At 41.4% G+C, this 18,624-nt stretch overlaps 1 protein-coding gene across 4 annotated transcripts in view; it reads right to left on the bottom strand.

The window, feature by feature from the left end:
* Window positions 1-12,384: 12,384 nt before the first annotated feature.
* LOC126412757 (uncharacterized) overlaps window positions 12,385-18,624 on the bottom strand; it is a 188,561-nt gene continuing 182,321 nt past the window's right edge. For all 4 annotated transcript variants that reach the window (XM_050082508.1, XM_050082507.1, XM_050082506.1 and 1 more), the window contains 2 exons: window positions 15,698-15,925; window positions 12,385-12,766 (listed from right to left, as the gene is read on the bottom strand). In XM_050082508.1, coding sequence (XP_049938465.1) covers window positions 12,610-12,766; window positions 15,698-15,925 — 385 coding nt within the window. In that variant the 3' untranslated portion in view covers window positions 12,385-12,609. The remainder of the gene's footprint in view (window positions 12,767-15,697; window positions 15,926-18,624) is intronic.

Raw genomic sequence — 18,624 nt, 5'->3', positions numbered from 1 at the left:
GTAAGAAGATATGTCATAAAAATAATTAACCATTTTGTCAAGGTGGCAACACAGACCATGAGCCCGGAGCCATTCAAACAACATCTGTAGTTGTACAAATGCTGCTCCCAAGTGGCCCCAGTAATTAGTAAGTCATCTAAATGATTAACACAATGTGGGATATCTTGGACGAGTTCCTCAAGACACATCTGAAATATTGCAGGAGCACTTGTGACCTCAAAAGGCAACCTGTAGGACAATTGATGCCGAATGGTACATTAATCACTAGAAACTGCTTCACCTTATCATCTACAGACAATTAAAAATAGGTGTCAATGAGATCTATCTTTGAAAAATAATGCCCCCCAGTCAATTCTGCCACCGATTCCTGCAGCCTTGGAATTGGATACAAATTGACATATGATTGAGTATTAGTGGTACACTCAACATCACCACAAATTCTAAATAATCTATTTAGATTCTTAACTCAGATCATGGGCACAGCCCACTGAATAGACAAAACTGGGATATATTCCTACACTTTGCGACCTATCCAGTTCTGCTTTAGCTTGCTTGCGCGTGGTGAAAGGCTCTGGACGAGTTCACAAACCTTAAACACTGCCAATTTTTTTAACGATATGGGGGCCTGGAATCCTGTTACACAATATAATGTAGGTTCAAGCAGTGCTTAAACTGCACATGTACCGTATCAAGTTCTGTGAATGGTATTGCAGCTGAAACCAGATTTACCTGTTGCTGAATTTAAAAACCAAAAGTACAAAAGTATCTATGCCAAAAATGTTAGTTGTTGTTCAACAGATGACTATGTGCAGTGTTATTTGCCAAACTACATTTTTATATCTAGCTTGGACTACAATCTGACTCCACAATGGGATTGACTGGCTATCGTGCGTCACTGGGCGACCTCAGCTGCAGATAGCCAATGGGCAGGTATGTGTCGTCATTAACCAGAGACACAGCTGCGTCTGTGTCTAACTGGAAACCTACCATTGGCTTATTAATGTCCAGTTGCAGCATGAGCCTCTGCATCATATCTTCAACCGTAATGGGCACCAGCAACATTGCATACAACACACTGACAGCCAATGTTGGTGACACATGCCACCTGAGACAGACACTTGCTAGATGCCCCAGTTCGCTGCATGCAAAACAAGTGATGTCATGGAAAGGGCAGTGGCCATGGTCCAAGGTGATGGGGAGGAAACTGTTGCGTGAGCCTCCACTCACTTTGGGACACGCAGAAAGTAAACAAACTGCTTCTGTTTTTCGTGGTATCTGGTTACGATGAACGCGGTGGATTGCTAACTACTGCACTAACTAATGAATCCCATGTTGGCAGACTACCAGATGAATGGGTGCTCGGTAAATTGGAAAATGATGACTGGAAGTCAGCCATTGATCACAGAGCACAACAGCAACTAATACTACTATATCTACATCTACATTCATACTCGGCAATCCACCATACGGTGCGTGGCGGAGGGTAACTCGTACCACAACTAGCATCTTCTCTCCCTGTTCCACTCCCCAACAGAACGAGGGATAAATGACTGCCTATATGCCTCTGTACCGAGCGAGGTGGCGCAGTGGTTAGCACACTGGACTCGCATTCGGGAGGACGACGGTTCAATCCCGCGTCCGGCCATCCTGATTTAGGTTTTCCGTGATTTCCCTAAATCGCTCCAGGCAAATGCCGGGATGGTTCCTCTGAAAGGGCACGGCCGACTTCCTTCCCTGTCCTTCCCTAATCCGATGAGACCGATGACCTCGCTGTTTGGTCTCTTTCCCAAAAACCAACCAACCAACCAACCTATATGCCTCTGTACGAGCCCTAATCTCTCTTATCTTATCTTTGTGGTCTTTCCGCGAAATATAAGTTGGCGGTAGTAAAACTGTACTGCAGTCAGCCTCAAATGCTGGTTCTCTAAATTTCCTCAGTAGCGATTCACAAAAAGAACGCCTCCTTTCTTCTAGAGACTCCCACCCGAGTTCCTGAAGCATTTCTGTAATACTCGCATGATGATCAAACCTACCAGTAACAAATCTAGCAGCCCGCCTCTGAATTGCTTCTATGTCCTCCCTCAATCCGACCTGATAGGGATCCCTAACACTCGAGCAGTACCCAAGAATAGGTCATATTAGTGTTTTGTAAGCGGTCTCCTTTACAGATGAACCACATCTTCCCAAAATTCTACCAATGAAGCAAAGACAACTATCCACCTTCCCCACAACTGCCATTACATGCTTATCCCACTTCATATCACTCTGCAATGTTACGCCCAAATATTTAATTGACGTGACTGTGTCAAGCGCTTTACTACTAATGGAGTATTCAAACATTACGGGATTCTTTTTCCTATTCATCTGTATTAATTTACATTTATCTATATTTAGAGTTAGCTGCCATTCTTTACACCAATCACAAATCCTGTCCAAGTCATCTTGTATCCTCCTACAGTCACTAAACGACAACACCTTCCCGTACACCACAGCATCATCAGCAAACAGCCGCACATTGCGATCCACCCTATCCAAAAGATCATTTATGTAGATAGAAAACAACAGCGGACCTACCACACTTCCCTGGGGCACTCCAGATGATACCCTCACCTCCGATGAACACTCACCATCGAGGACAACGTACTGGGTTCTATTACTTAAGAAGTCTTCGAACCACTCACATATTTGAGAACCAATCCCATATGTTCGTACCTTAGTTAGGAGTCTGCAGTGGGGCACTGAGTCAACGCTTTCCAAAAGTCTAGGAATATGGCATCCGTCTGATACCCTTCATCCATGGTTCGCAAGATATCATGTGAAAAAAGGGCGAGTTGCGTTTCGCAGGAGCGATACTTTCTAAAGCCGTGCTGATGCATGGACATCAACTTCTCTGTCTCAAGGAAATTCATTTTGTTTGAACTGAGAATATGTTCGAGAATCCTGCAACAAACCGATGTTAAGAATATTGGTCTGTAATTTTGAGGATCCGTCCTTCTACCCTTCTTATATACAGGCGTCACCTGCACTTTTTCCAGTCACTCGGGTCTTTACATCGGGCAAGAGATTCGCGATAAATGCAAGCTAAGTAAGGAGCCAATGCAGTAGAGTACTCTCTGTAAAACTGAATTGGAGTCCCATCAGGACCTGGTGGTTTATTTATTTTCAACCCATTCAGCTGCTTCACAACCCCAGGGATGTCTATCACTATGTCCTCCATATGGGAATCTGTACGAGACTCGAACGGCAGAATGTTTGTGTGATCCCCCTGCGTGAAAGATTTCTCAAATGCTAAATTTAAAATTTCAGCTTTTGTTTTGCTGTCTTCCGTTGCCAGGCCAGACTGATCAGTAAGTGACTGGATGGAAGCCTTCGACCCGCTTACCAATTTTACGTAAGACCAGAATTTCCTTGGGTTTTCAGCAAGATCTTTTGCTAAGGTATGATGATGGTAGTGGTTGAATGCGTCACGCATCGCTCTTTTTACAGCAGCACGAATCTCTACTGACTTTTGCCTGTCCTCATTCTCCCGATCTTTCTTGTACCGCGAGTGCAACTGTCTTTGCTTCCTGAGCATTCTCCGAATTGCGCTGTTAAACCACGGTGGGTCTCTGTCCGTAACCCACTTTTTTGGCACATACTTGTCCAATGCGTGTTTTACAATGTGTTTAAAATTTGCCCATAATTCTCCCATGTCCATTGTACCGGAAGTAAATGAAGTCGATTCATTTACTAAGTGGGATGCTAACAACTGCTTATATGCTCTTTCTGGTAAGAATACTCCCCTAGCCTTCTTGACTGACTTTTTAACTTTTGTAACCATACTCGTAATGACAACATCATGATCACTAATCCCTGTCTCAACACTGACTCCGTCGATGAGGTCTGGTCTGTTCGTGGCTACCAGATCCAAAATATTTCCATTACGCATTGGCTGTCGATTTAGCTGCTCAAGACAATTTTCGGATAATGTGTTCAAAAGTAATTCACTCAACGGCTTGTCTGTACCACCTGTAATGAATCCATAGACATCCCAGTATATACTAGGAAGGTTGAAGTCGCCTCCGACTAATATAGCATGATCCGGGTACTTCTGCGATACAGAGTGTAGACTCCCTTTGAATGATTCTAGAACTGTCACGGTGGAACCTGGTGGCCAGTAATAACATCCAACAATTAACTTTATTTCTCCTAGCCCTGTTATAAACGTGTCCAGATAACTTCACAATCACACTCTACTTCGACCTCAGTAGACACAATATTTTTGTCAACTGCAATGAAGACATCACCTCCTACGGTGTCTAATCTGTCTTTCCGATATACGTTCCAACCCTTACTAAATATTTCAGAACTTCCTATCTCAGGGTTCAGTCAGGTCTCAGTGCTGAGAATAATTTGCGCGCCACACACTTCCTGGAGGGCAGTAAATTCAGGAACTTTATTCCGAACACTCTGAAAATTTACTGCTAATATCTTGACAGCTGAAGTGTCTTTACATTGGATTTCCCTGCCTGCACGTCAACTGGTGAGTGTTCATCAGGACACCTCGCACTACTGCCTAGCCTAAAAAACCCCCATGTGCACGCCAGAAGTACTCTGCTACCCGAGTAGCCGCTTCCTTTGTGTAGTGCACCCCTCACCTATCTAGGGGCATCCTAAAATTCCCCATCCAATAGCGCAAGTCTAGAAATCCGCAGCCAAGACCATCACAGAGTCGACGAAGCCTCTGGTTGAGACCCTCGACTTGGCTCCACACCAAAGGACCCCGATCCACTCTGGGAACGATGCTGCTAATAGAGAGCTGTGCTTGCACCCCGCGTGCAAGGCCAGCGGTCTTCACCAAATCCGCCAGCCACCTGTATGAACTGAGGATCGCTTCAGAACCCAAGCGGCAGGCATCATTGGTGCCGACGTGAGCAACTACTTGCAGACAGCTGCACCCCGTACGCTCGATAGCCGCAGGCAAGGCCACCTCCACATCTTGGATGAGGCCCCCCGGCAGACAAACCAATTGCACGTCGAACTTCTTTCCAGCCCTGTATGCTATTTCCCTTAGGGGCTCCATCACCCGCCTAACATTGGAGCTCCCAATAACCAGCAATCCTTTGCCCCCGTGTGCCTGCTTGGGCCCTGCTTGGCCACCTGCCCACTGACAGGATGAACAGGCGAGGCCAGACAGCCAGCCTCCACATTGGCCCTCTGCCTCAAGCGATGCGAACGCGTTGCAGTCCGCCACTCACCCTGAGGTGAGGGCGGCCCCAACAAGCCGGGTACACCAGAAGGTGTCTCGGCGGTGGAGTCAGCGGACGCAGCAAGCGACAACTGGGGTGTCTCAAGCGACGCGCCAGACCCTCCACCGTCGCTGCACCTTGAGGCAGCAGCCTGAACAATGTTGACGTCAGAAGAATCATTAAACATAGCTTGTGCTGACGCAGTTACTTTGTGAGCTTTGGTAAGTTTTAGCACATTGCTCAGAGTTAGGTCAGATGACTCTAAAACCTTCACACTAACTTCTCAACCAGCAGTAAGACATACAATAACTTCATGGATTAATGAATCAGCATACAACATGCCGCACTAAGCCTTCCAAATCAGCAGCCCATGCTGCCTATGTCTGCTTACTGATTCAATTTGAGCACATTTGTAATGTCATGGGTTTGGTCAATGCACTAGTCACTCAGTAAACCACAAACATCAAAAAAGCTCAAACTATTGGGGTTTGCAAGAATGTGTAGTTTGTGCACCATTTGGTACAGTTTATTACTAGAAGATAGTACGAGTGCACACTGAAATTTTGGGTCAGTTACTTGACTTGAACTGCAGTGAAGAACAAAGTGATGTAAATAGATCTCCCAACTCTTGTTTGCTTCGTTGAAGCAAGTGAATCGTGGACGGGGGTGTAGGAAACTGTATCTGCAGACTGTTGTTGGTTTTGCAGCAGTTGTGACAGCAATTGCTGGTAGAATTGCAGTCGGCAGGTGATGGTTGAAGTGGTCACTGCAACAAATATCTACTAATACCAATATTGCTGGCCACTGTTTTGATCACAAGCAAGGTAGATTATTCCTACACATCGGTCAGGGGCCTGAAGGTGGCTCAACATTGGCTGAGGTTGTTCCTTGATAAAGTTACAACCAGTTTGTGACTCCATAGGTGACTCCTTCAGCAGGTAGCCAGTAATTGTAGCTTAGCACGATTCTCCATCACTGGCACTTAGCTGACTGCCCTGACGTAGTTCAGTTTTTTTCTGTGCACAGATTGAGAGACATGTGTTGCAGTTGTTCATGGCAGTTGGTGACACAGAGCTCTTCTAGTTCACATGTGATTGTTGTTGTTGTCAAAACCATACAGATTTATTTTGTGAGCTGAGTACACTTATGCATTTATGTTAGGTCTTCATAATTTAATTAAACATCCAAGCTCTTGACTAGAACTTGTCTTATTGATGATAGTGGCATAAGTACATCTCATCCAATGGCAGACAATCCTCTCGCACAATCGTCTTTGCATGGAGTTACAGTAGTAGCTTCATCAATCTGGAGCTCCAGTCTTCCACAGTCTGAGAGTGTTTGTGATTCCTGGAAAAAGTCTCACACAAAGACAACATTATCACCTGAAATGATTCCCCAGAATCAAGTAATGTGTGGACATGTTATCTGTCGATAAGGATGTCATTTCCAGATGGGAAAATATTGTCCACGGAGGATTTTCATCTGTGGAGCTTCATCTCTATAGCTGGTCACCTCATTTAGTTTTCCTGATTTAAGCACATGGGATAGCTGCTGAAAGACTGTATAATAGTGGAAAATGGCAGCAGCACGTTTCATAATGACTTCCACTGAGATACCATAGTTATCTGCCTTTTGTCTGACATGCACACAACAGTCATGTTGTTTGACGAATTGCAGCATAATAGTAATTGAACTCATTCTTTATTCCTGTAGTGTACAGCAGCCCAGAATATCCACTATGGAACCACATTAACATGATGTCTTAGGTCCTCCAAATGTGTGTTTTCCTGTGTAGTGATCAAAGTGACAAGAGAGCTGTTTGTGCCTGTGTCGTTGAGAACCTTGGATATTGTTTGATGGTTACATCGTAAGTCTGGCAATATGGATCCCCGTTCTCAATGTTGGTTGGTCTTGTAGGGACTAGTGCCAATGATCACTCAACCACTCCTTGAATTAGTTCTGCTATCAGCTACTGACTGGGGCCAACATTCAATGCTGCTATTTCCAGTCGTAGGAGTCCAACATAAGTTGACAGAATGTCACTGACTGAAACAGAAGTGATTTCTGGTGTTCTCCAAGGAAGTGTTTTACACCCTCTGCTGATCCTGATCTATATAAACAATGTAGGAGACAATCTGGGTGGCACTCTTAGATTGTTTGGACATGATGCTGTGTAGTACAGACATCAGAAGATCAAAAAGAATTGCAAAGTGATCTACACCAGACACCTGTATGGTGCAAAAAGTGGCACTTGACTCTAAACAATAAAAAGAGTGAGGTCAACCACATGAGTATTAAAAACATCCGTTAAATTTTGGCTACACAGTAAATCACTTAAGTCTAAAGATTGTCAATTCAGGTAAACACCAAGGGATTACACTCACAAACATCTTAAACTGGTATGGTCACATAGAAAACATTTTGGGAGAGGTGAACCAAAGACAGTGTTTCATTGTCAGAACACTTAGAAGATGCAACAAATCTACTAAAATGACTGCCTATACTGTGATTGTCTGTGCTATTCTGGAGTACTGCTACACTGTATGCAATCCTTACCAGATAGGATTGATGGAGGAAATTGAAAAAAGTTTCCAAAAAGACAGCTTGTTTGATACTACCACAAATTAGGGGAGACAGTAACACTGATGTGATCAGTGAGTTGGGGAGCCAACCATTAAAACAGAGGTGTTTCTCGTTATTTCAGTCATCAACTGTATCCTTTGAATTGAAAAATATTCCTTGACTTCCACCTACATCGGAAGGGATGACCACTGCAATAAAATAAGAGAAATTAGAGCTTGCACAGAAAGGTGTAAGTGTTTGTTTTCCCCATGCTCTATTTGAGACTGGAACAGAAGAGAAATTAGTCTGAAAGTGGTTCTATGAATCCTCTGTCAAGCTCTTTAGTGTGGAATGCAGAGTAGTCATGTAGATGCAGATGTTATAAAACTTCATATCCCTTCTCTTACTGTATGCCATATTAGCTATGTTATGTCTTCCATGACTACTATTGGTATGACACTCAAAAATCTGCCAACACCTTTTGGAATACGTTTTTCTGGTGCTTGTCTTGACACGTTGACACCACACGAGGGCATCCTTTGTCCCTCAAAGTATCAACAAATGCCCTCTGTCATGCTCTCTCACTATGTATTGTCAACTTCTGCCTTTGCTGAGTTCACTGTCTGACACAGCACCTAGACACAATGTAGACACGACTGTGTCACCTTCCCCTGACTAAAGGCTCTTCTCTTCAGTTGTTCTTCAGCTATATGGACCTGCTACTGGCTGTTGCCAAATGTTTCCTTAAATTCTGCCTGAAATTTGTCCAAGCTCTTGAGTATATTCTTGTTCTCAGTCTACTACTGAGTTGTACTCTACAAGTAGAACCAGAAGTAGGCTAGACACATCAGGAGAAACATACGGTTTTTTCTCCTGTACATACATGTGAGAGCAATGGCCTTCGTACAGACTTACCGGAACTGCAGTGATGCCACTGTCCTATATTCCCAGGGTCTCCAGTAAATTTAGAATAAAGTAGTCATTACAAGAGCAGGATCACCAACGAGAACTAACACTCCACACTAAAAGCATGATTACCAGGCATGAACAAAAGTACATATGAAACTCAACTGCGTGTCTGAGCAAAGAGTGTCCGTCTGTATGACTATGTAAAGACAAGTCATTATTTAACATTGTTACCAAAAATCTCAAAAAGTATTTCACTGATTTACTTCAAAATTTTACACTAGAAAAAAATCTTGACCAATTAACTTGAAATTTTCACGATCCTCTAATAAACCTTTGGACAAATACAAGCTATGCATTTTTCATTGACCAAAAAATCTTGAAAGTTCTCTACTGTTTTATTACTAATTTTTACACAATACTCTAACAAAAGTTTGGACGGACATAGGCTACATGTTTTTAATATGTTTGGTATATAAATATGTATATGTATCATCTAAAGCAGAAACATTGTCAGAACAAATCTCGCAAAGTTCTTTATCAATTTACTTCAAATTTTTACACAGTATTCTAGTAAAAATGCAGATAGACATAGTCTATGTATTTCTTTAAACAACAATGCTATGCTGTACTGTGCTGTGCTGTGAAAATGTGTGGTTTTTGTTTCTTTCTTGCTGTCAGTTTTAATTGTAATAACCATTAGACAAACTGTTTCTCCATGTATATTCTGTCTCCCTGTATATAACATTAAACAAAAATTGTTTTTGCTTCCTCTCAGTCAATTCTCTCAGAAAATTGGAAAGTTATATTTAAGGCTTATCAGCTTATGTTTAGAGTATAACAACTGAACCATCCAAAAATTTGTAAGCTTGCCCATTTGCAGATTAAAACTACATGAAATGCTGTCACTGAAGCCACTACCCACACAGATCCAGCAGGAGGAGAGGTCTCTCATACCCCATATGCCAAAGATACCAGCTGATGTACCCTTTTAAGCAACTTCAACCCCCAATCAAGAATTTGTTGACTATAACAATAAACAAGGCCCAATTTGAGCGAGGGGAGGGAAGAGGAGATGGTTAGAAGGGGGCATGGAGGGGGAAGGGGGGCACAGAGGAAATGGACAGAGGGAAGAAGGATATGGACAGAGAGAGGAGGGAGTGGAGAGAGATTGGGGGCTGGGGGAGGTGCAGGTGGGGGAGGGGGAGGGCTGTGCAGGTGGAGAGAAATAGGGGGAGGAGGTGAAGGACAGAGAGAGGGGGGAGGGGGAGGGGAAGGAGATCTGTGTGTATATCCAATTCCCATACGTATTTAGCAATTATGAAGTAGTGCCAAGTTCAGTAGTATTTATGCATAAACAGAATGTTTTAGGAAATTGCAATATTCAGTAAGCAATTAAGTCTAGAACCTTTCAAAAATCAAGTATGTTAAATGATAAATAATAATTGTAGGATGCAGGAATCAAACTTTTGACCCGCGTCACTACATAGTTGGAGACTATAACCATTGAACCACAACGAACATCATACAAGCACACCACTATAAATATTTGTAATGGATTTTTTTCCTTAAGTAAAATGATCATTTATCTTGTTGCAAAGCTTTTCTATAAAAAGTGGCACATTCTTCATCTTCCTTTAAATTTTTCACTTACACAAAATGTTGCCACATACAAAAGCCATATCAAGTGCAAGAAAAAAGTCCTATAGCTGGCTATGCTGCAACACAAGTCTGCTGTTTAATAATCATCACATGAAGTGCAAAGCACCACAGTTGTTTTTATTGTAAGCAGTGTAGTGTTTCACAAGATGATACACTACTTTCTTCCCTCTAGGACACTTTCAGCTCCTAATTTAGATTAATTTTCCATTGTCTGAATATTCTCAGAGATAAATGGCATCTCAAAATCATCATTATCCAACAGTCAAAAGTACTGAAGGTGGTAAACTGCCCTGACAAGTTCCATCTGCTTCCATTGATCAAGTGTATCCTCCTTCCAGTTTCCAGAAATACTCAGTGGGGGTTATGCCTTTTCCATTTCACCCTGTCAATGCATTCCTGGTCTGAAAAGGGGACACATTTACTTCTGCTTTCTCTCAATTATGACTATGGTGCATTAAAATTGAGGCAGTGAAATGGAGGTGACGTAACATGATAAAAAAAGTGGCTAGTTTCCCATTTTAGAAATTGGGAATGAGGCTGGCACCCTCACATGGCGGAACACCCAGTGTTAGGAAACAAAATATTAATGAGAGATTTTTTTTTTGTGGGGGGGGGGGGATGCAAGCTTAATTTTAAAATGAAGTCACAGAAGTACTGATTGTTACTATGTTTTGATATATAAGGAAGAAAACAAGACAAAAGGAAAAAGTAAGCAAACTGTTTATTATTTCAAAGAAAAGTAATGCCCATAGATTTTAATATATTTAGCCCACTGAGAGACAAGATGTACAACACTTTCATCGAAAAATGTTTGTGGTTGCCTATGAAACCATGATTGTACTCAGGCATGCACTTCTTTGTGCAAAGCAAATCAGCAGCCACAAATGTTCTTATTCAGGGCTCCAAACATACGGAAAACACATGAGGAGAGATCGAGACTGTATGGAGGATGTGTAAGGGCTTCCCATTGAATCTTCTGCAGGTTAGTTAAAAAAACCTTGGCAACCTGTGGGTGGGTATTATTCTGCAATAGAATGACACTGTCTGTCAACATTCCTGATAGTTTTGACTTGGCAACACACTTCAATTTTTTAAAAGTATCCACGTGCCGCCATGTTCCAGAAAGTCAATGGGCATTGGGCCCTTGCAGTCATAGAAAATAGTCATCACGATGCTCCCAGAGCTGGTGTGCACAGCTTCAGATTTTTTGGTGGGAGTGAATCCATGTGCTTCCACTGTTGGCTCTGACTCTTGCTCTCTGGAATAATGATACCATATTTCATCTCCCACAACAATAACCACAGGAAACAATATTCTTCATCGCAATACTGTTCCAGGCACTGCAGTGATGTTGACATTCTGTTCAGCTTCTGCTGCTCTGTCAGGCCATGACGAACCCACTGCCCACACATTTTCCAGACTTCAGATGATCTGTCATGATGGCATGACCTGTACTATGACTGATACCCAACACAAGCCGAATGTCTTCCACCATCCGACATTGGTCATTTCTGATAGCAGCAATGATAGAAAGGGTAATGACAGGATGACTCTGTCCTGCCTGACTGCTATCTTTTAATGACACCCTATATTCCGAAAATAGTTTATTCTATGCAAACACGTGTGCATATGACGTACTGTGTATGCCACACACAGGAGAAATTCAGGTGTGAATTTCAGTTACCAACACATCCTCTGCAGGGAAAAACTGCTCTACTCCTGCTGTTCCTCTTTTCCACCTGCACAATGAAGTCAGATGCACACGACTCTCTGACCTCACATAGAGCACATCTAAGGGACAAATGTCACAGCAGTGAATGTGCATGCTATTCCTTCCTGATTCCCAATAAAGGGCACTTCTATACACACACCTACCTGCCTTATCAATGTACACATCATGCTTGTTAAGTATTCTGTCTAGTTTTCATTTAACTGCCCCTTACACATACCTGTCCTTCAGATCACATTTTTTTTTTTTTTTTTTTTTTTTTTTTTAAAAAAAACTCCTGTCCAAGATTTTCTCCATTTTCAATATATATTGCCTTTACGCGTTGACTGAATATTGTACACCACATCAGTTTCCACAAAGTTCTTAATATTTACTTTGTTCATGTTCTGCAAAACTAATGTTGTACAAAAGTTGCAGTATGTGTTCATTACATAAAAAATACATGTTTAACAAAATAACAATGTATTATAGGAAAGTCAGAATCAGTTTGGAGCAGCACAATTTCTGAAGTCTGTTCTTCAATCACGGTAAGCCTGTGATGTGTATAGATGCCTCAATTGGCCCAAGAGCAGGATGGAAGGATACCATTTCACTAGCATGAACAAGACCAGGAACATTTCTGTTAATATTCATGTCCTGGGTAACTTTCACAATTAATGCTGGCCGCTCCTTTAAGAATCTAGAACAGAAACAAATGATAGTATAATCATAAAATATTTTAACAAGGACAAACAAGGTTTATTTCAAAAGAAGTTGCTGTGTAAATATAAATAGCAGCAGATAAAACTGTTCACACTGTCTTTTGTTGATCCACAGGGCATGATGCTTCCATATGGCCACCACCTACAGGGGTTCTAAAACTATGATACAGCAAATATTGAAATCTAATTATTTTGGTCTTTCATTGAATTTTGACATTAAAGAAATTATGTGAGTCAGAGAGAAAAAAATTAGTGAAAAGGAAATATTTTTTCAGTACATAGGGGGCTAATTGTTGAGCTTTACCCATGTTGCATGAAAAAAATACAAATAACCTAAGTGGCTGATGCAAGAATCACATCTGACTGCAACCTCTAGGGTGCCTAATGACAAATAAAGGAGGCAGATGGAATTTGCACACAATCAAAGACTCATGGATGAAACTATGCAATTAAAAGATTTCTATTAATTACTGTGAGGTCACACAGCATCAATTCTGTTCTTCTTTTTTCATCTCATCCAACTAGGGACCATGCCAATTCAACTTTCCCTTTTTTCTGAGCTTTAACTGCTGCTTTCATCTCCAGTGTTTATCTTTTGTCATTTGGGTCCACACTTTCCCTGTCTACAGCTTCTGATTTTCCTGGAAAGAGAAGTTTCCAGTTTTCATAGACCTCTTTCAATTTCTGTGAACCATCCTTGTTTGGTTATCTATCCTGAAGGTTGACTAATGTCCTTCTAAAAATCCTTCCTGGGCTCATGTAGCCACGAAAGGCAGTCCTCCTTTCCTGAATTTTGTCCCTTACACTCTCTATGTGGTTACACAATTTGCGGCTGTGATGTCTTTTGTACTCGCTGATTTCTTTGATGAGATGCAGGATTTTTCTCAAAATCTTTCTTTTTTGGCCTCATGTTTCTCCATTAGACCTTTCTTGTTAATTGTAAGTATCTCTGCCACATACAAAGCCTCTGGTTGATTAACAGTACCATAGCATCTAATTTTGGCATTTAGCGATATCAATCTCTTATTGTAGATGTCTTTAGGTGGTTGGTAGGCCACTGCCAATTTGTTAACACATGACAAGAAGACATCTTTCCCTGTTAGGCTAGATTTTATCCATTCACTTAGGTATTTAAACTTTTCTGCCTACTTAATTTTTCCTAGTGCAACCTCCAGTTCTCTTGGCATTGATTTTATGTTTGTCATAAATTGTATCTTGTCAAAGGAGATTTCAACCCAGCCTTCACTGCCTGTGTCTGCAGTTGGTTAAGCTGTTTTGCTGGCATATCTATGCAGTCTGGAAGGTCACTAGATCACCTGCAAAGGCTAGACAGTGAATTGTAAGATTCTTATACTTGTAGGCTAGTGTTACTCCATTTTCTATCTCTGAATTGTTCACTTGTTTCCACCATTCACATGTGATCTTTACTACAATACATTTGAAGAGCACAGATGTTAGTCCATGTCCTGGTCTCACTCCTGTTCTGATTTCAAAGGTATCAGACATCTCTCTTCTAAACTTCAGTTTGGTGGTGGTGGTGGTGTTAGGGTATGCTGGTCACTCGCTTTTATCTTGTTATCCAAGCCAAACTCTCGAAAGATTTGAAATAGGGTGGTTCAATCAATCGAGTTATACACCTACCTGAAATTGATGAAGGCCACCATGAATTCCTAGTTCCTGAGTTTCAGATATGAAAGGATGAACTTCAGATTCATAAATGCTAAGGCGTATGCACTTCCCTGCCTATAATTCCCTTGGCATTTTGCTAATTGGGGACTGAGTTGTTGCTTTGCCCTATTCTGCAGATCTTTTGGAAGGATCCTGCTGTTAGCAGAATAGAGATGCCACAGTAGGTATTCACATCTGTTCTGTCCCCTTTCTTAAGTAGTGGATGAATTATGGCTAAGCTCCATCCACTTGAAAGTTTTTCGCTTTCCCAAATACCTTGAATAATTGCAACAAGTTTATCAATTGCTTTACCCCTGCATGTTTCTACAGTTCAACAGTTCAGCAATTGTCATATCTTAACCCAGTGCCTTGTCGTCTTTCAGCACTTGGATGATCTTCCCGATATCTTTCTTCATGGGCAGAGGTGTATCTGGGTTTGAATTATTTTCATAAATGAGTGCAGTCTCTGGAACCTCACAGTTTAGGAGACATTCAAAATAATTTGCTATAACCTGGCCATTGTTGTCATTACTGTGAGCTACTTTCCCTTTGAAATCTTTCAACTGTAGTCTTTGGGGACTTAATATTTGTTCAGCAAGTGTTGGGACGATTTATGTAAGTTAATACATATTTTTTCTGGAAGTCTTGCTCAATCCATAGCAAGTGATTCTTATTAAATGCATGCTTTACATTACCAACATAGTGGAGAACCAACCATACCCACATAAAAGCTATTGTTACGATGGGACCACCAGTCTTAAAGGCATTTTTTAAAGCTACAGCCAGCTATTCACGTGGATAAATTTGACATCATTTTTCAAAGCTGGCACATTGGCCGCTGTCATCAATCCGTGAGGCAGATTTGATCCAGGGCCGGCACATATCCCTGTGTCCCAGAAATGAGTGTTTTTACATGCTCAGTTGTCCAGGCTGGTGTCAGCGAGCACTTTGTTACTGTAAAAATTCACCCAACAGTTCTTGCACATTTTCACTGAATTTTAACTCCCTAGTCCTGAAGCACAAGAAATTACAATACCCTATACAAAAAATGTGTTTCTCAACCTCTAGCTTGAAATGTTCACTAGCACAATAGTGACAAAAACATCAGTGAAAGTCACTGGGTACACTGTAAGAAGAATGAGATTGCCTCCTATACTCAGTTACAATACTACAAAAATAACAAAGAAAAGGTTCACAGAGAGTAAATTATCAGACAATGTATGGATATAATATGGCATTACCTTTCTTTCACAATTTTGTTCACAGTTTTCTCCTGTTGCTGTGTAACTGATGGCATAGCACACATAAAATAAACTAGTTTGGAAGACTTCGCAATTATGTCAATTATGCTGGCGAGATCTGGCTTGATCTTATTGCGAATTGAACGAATCACAACTCTTTCTACAAGTGGACATAGTTTTAGATGTTCCAACAGTGACTCTATTTTGCCCAAATTTGAGTGTTCAATTCTGTAACAGGCAGAAATGTTAGGAGTATTAACTATGTAAATGACAATAGAACACAATTTATACTGATCTTACATTAACAAGGAAAGAATAAATACCAAGGAATAAACCTGCACAACAAGTTTCCCAAGGAGCCTAATTAAGCTACACAGTCTACACAATGAGGAATTATACATAGTGGCAGTTCAGTAAGTACAAGTAAATAATAATAATGATGATAATAATATTAAAAGATTTATCATTTCACATAACATATTAATGAAATTATTTTCTTTATTTTCATTTTCTTTTTTTGTCCTTCTTTTCTGGAAAAAATTACTCCCAAAGCTATATACTGTACAATACTAACACCCTATCCTCTTTCTAAATTCAATACATCACTGATTTTGAAGAATTGCTAACTCAGTTTTTTCATGCTAGCAGATGGGAGGTGTACTACACAAAATGGAAACCAAACATCGTCACTATGGTCATGAAGTCAGCCAGTAGTACACGTAGTGTTACATTATGCTTGTATAGGGGTGTGCAGTTACAGAGTGAGAAATTATTGAATGGTGTAGTACTAGCCTTTTGCATCATTTAATAACTTCTTTGATACACAATACTGTAGACAATGGACAAACTGAATGAGTTAGCACTATTTTAAACAGACCAGCCTTATATTCAGGAGGATGGAGGTTCCAGCCTTCATCCAGCCATCCTGATTTAGGTTAGATGGTTCCTACACAAAGCTATGTCTGACCATCTGCCACTGTCAAACTAGACCTGTACATATGTAAATGCCTGTATATATGAATTATTTTATTTTTGTTATTATTAAATTGTAATTCTGTGACATGTCCAGTATCCTTGTAAAAGTTATCTATGGATGATTAAAGCTACTACAAGGGGTGGAAAAGGAGAGGAACAGGGAAGGGAAAAGGCAGGTGGGAGCACTGGCAGAGGGTGGCACACAATGAGGGTGAGGGGACATGAATAGGCAGGAAGCTATAGGACAGATGGGGGAGGGGGAGGGGGGGTGGAAAGTGTTAGTTGGAGGTTGTGGTGATAGTAGGTTGCCATAGATTATTGAGGCCGGGATTATTTTGGGAGCAGAGAATGTATTATAAGGGTAATCCCCATCTGTACAGTCCAGAAAAACTTGAGGTGGAGGGGAGGGTCCAGATGGCTCAGGTTGTGAAGCAGCAACCACTGAAATCAAGCTGTTATGTTCAGCTCCATGTTGTCCCATGGGATGGTCTACCATGTTCTTGGTCACAGTTTGATGCTGGCCGTTCATGCTGGTGGACAGCTGGTTGGTCAGCTTACCTGTCTAAAGAGCTGTGCAATGATTGCAGCAGAGCATCTGATGGGATACGATAAGTCTGTGATACGGCTGGAATAGGAAGTGCTGGATGGGTGGATTGGGCAGGTCTTGCACCTGAGTCTTCCATATGGATATGACACCTGTGGCAAGGGTTTGTGTTTGAGTGTGGCACAGGTATGGACTATGATGTTGTAGAGTTTGGGTGTGTGAGAGAACACCACTTCAGGTAGGAGCGGAAGGATCTAGGGTAGGATGTCCCTCATTTCAGGGCATGATGATAAGTAATCAAAGCTCTGACAAAGGGCGTGGTTCAGATGTTTCAGTCCTGAGTGATACTGGATGACAAAGGGTTTGCAGTTGCTTCTTGGGGGTGGTGGGAGGATTGGTGGTGTGTGGGGAAATGGCGCAGGAAATCTCTCCACCATCCTCAATCGTTTACCTTCTAAATCTCTACTTGTCACTGTTCATGCCACTTTACTATACACCAAAATCCCTCATGCCCATGGTCATGCCACTATTGAACACTGCTTTTCCCAACATCATTCCTATTCCAACCTGTTTATGGGCCATCTAGATGAAACCTTCGTAGCCTCCAAAAACCCCAAACACCTGGTCTGGTTCAGGTTCACTGTAAATAGCTTCATGATCTGGACACAGGGCCAAGACACCCTACCCTCATCCCTTCACAACCTCAGCACCTTCTCTCCCATTTCTTTCAACTGATCCTCCGTAAAACAGTGTGGTGTGTTCCTGAATGTTGATCACCTGCTCTCTAATGGCTCTATCCACATTAAACCCACCAACACCAACAGTATCTGCATTTCTCATTTGAAGGAGAAAGCTGGTGACTGAAGTTTCATGAGAATATTGTCCCACAACAAAACATGCATTTGTTTCAATGACTGCCACCCAAATTTGCTTATATCATCTCTCTCCCCTATTTTGTGACAATACAAAACAATCTGCCCTTCTTTGAACATTTTTAATGCCTAAAGTCATATCTGATGAGCACCCACACTGCACAGCAATACTACAGAAGAGGACAAAGAAGCACAGTGCAGGCAGTCTCTTTAGTAGACCTGTTACATTTTCCAAGTGTTCTGCCAATAAATGACAGTCTTTGGTTTCCTTTCCTCCCATCATTGGCAATGAGATTGTTCCAATTTTACTTATTTGTAATTGTAATCTCTAAGTATGTAACTGAGTTCACAGCCTTCAGATTTGTGTGATTTATTGAGTAACTGAAATTTAGTGGAGTCCTTTAGGCTTTTCATTATTTAGAGTCAATTGCCACTTTTCTCACCATACAAATATCTTGTCTAAATCATTTTGCAATTGGTTTTGATTATCTGATGACTTTACAAGATGATAAATGACACCAACATATGCAAGCAAT

The sequence above is a fragment of the Schistocerca serialis genome, chromosome 7, assembly GCF_023864345.2.
Source record: "Schistocerca serialis cubense isolate TAMUIC-IGC-003099 chromosome 7, iqSchSeri2.2, whole genome shotgun sequence".
Lineage (NCBI taxonomy): Eukaryota > Metazoa > Arthropoda > Insecta > Orthoptera > Acrididae > Schistocerca > Schistocerca serialis.
Note: the sequence above shows the minus strand (reverse complement) of the source record. Positions and strands in the feature narration are given on the sequence as shown.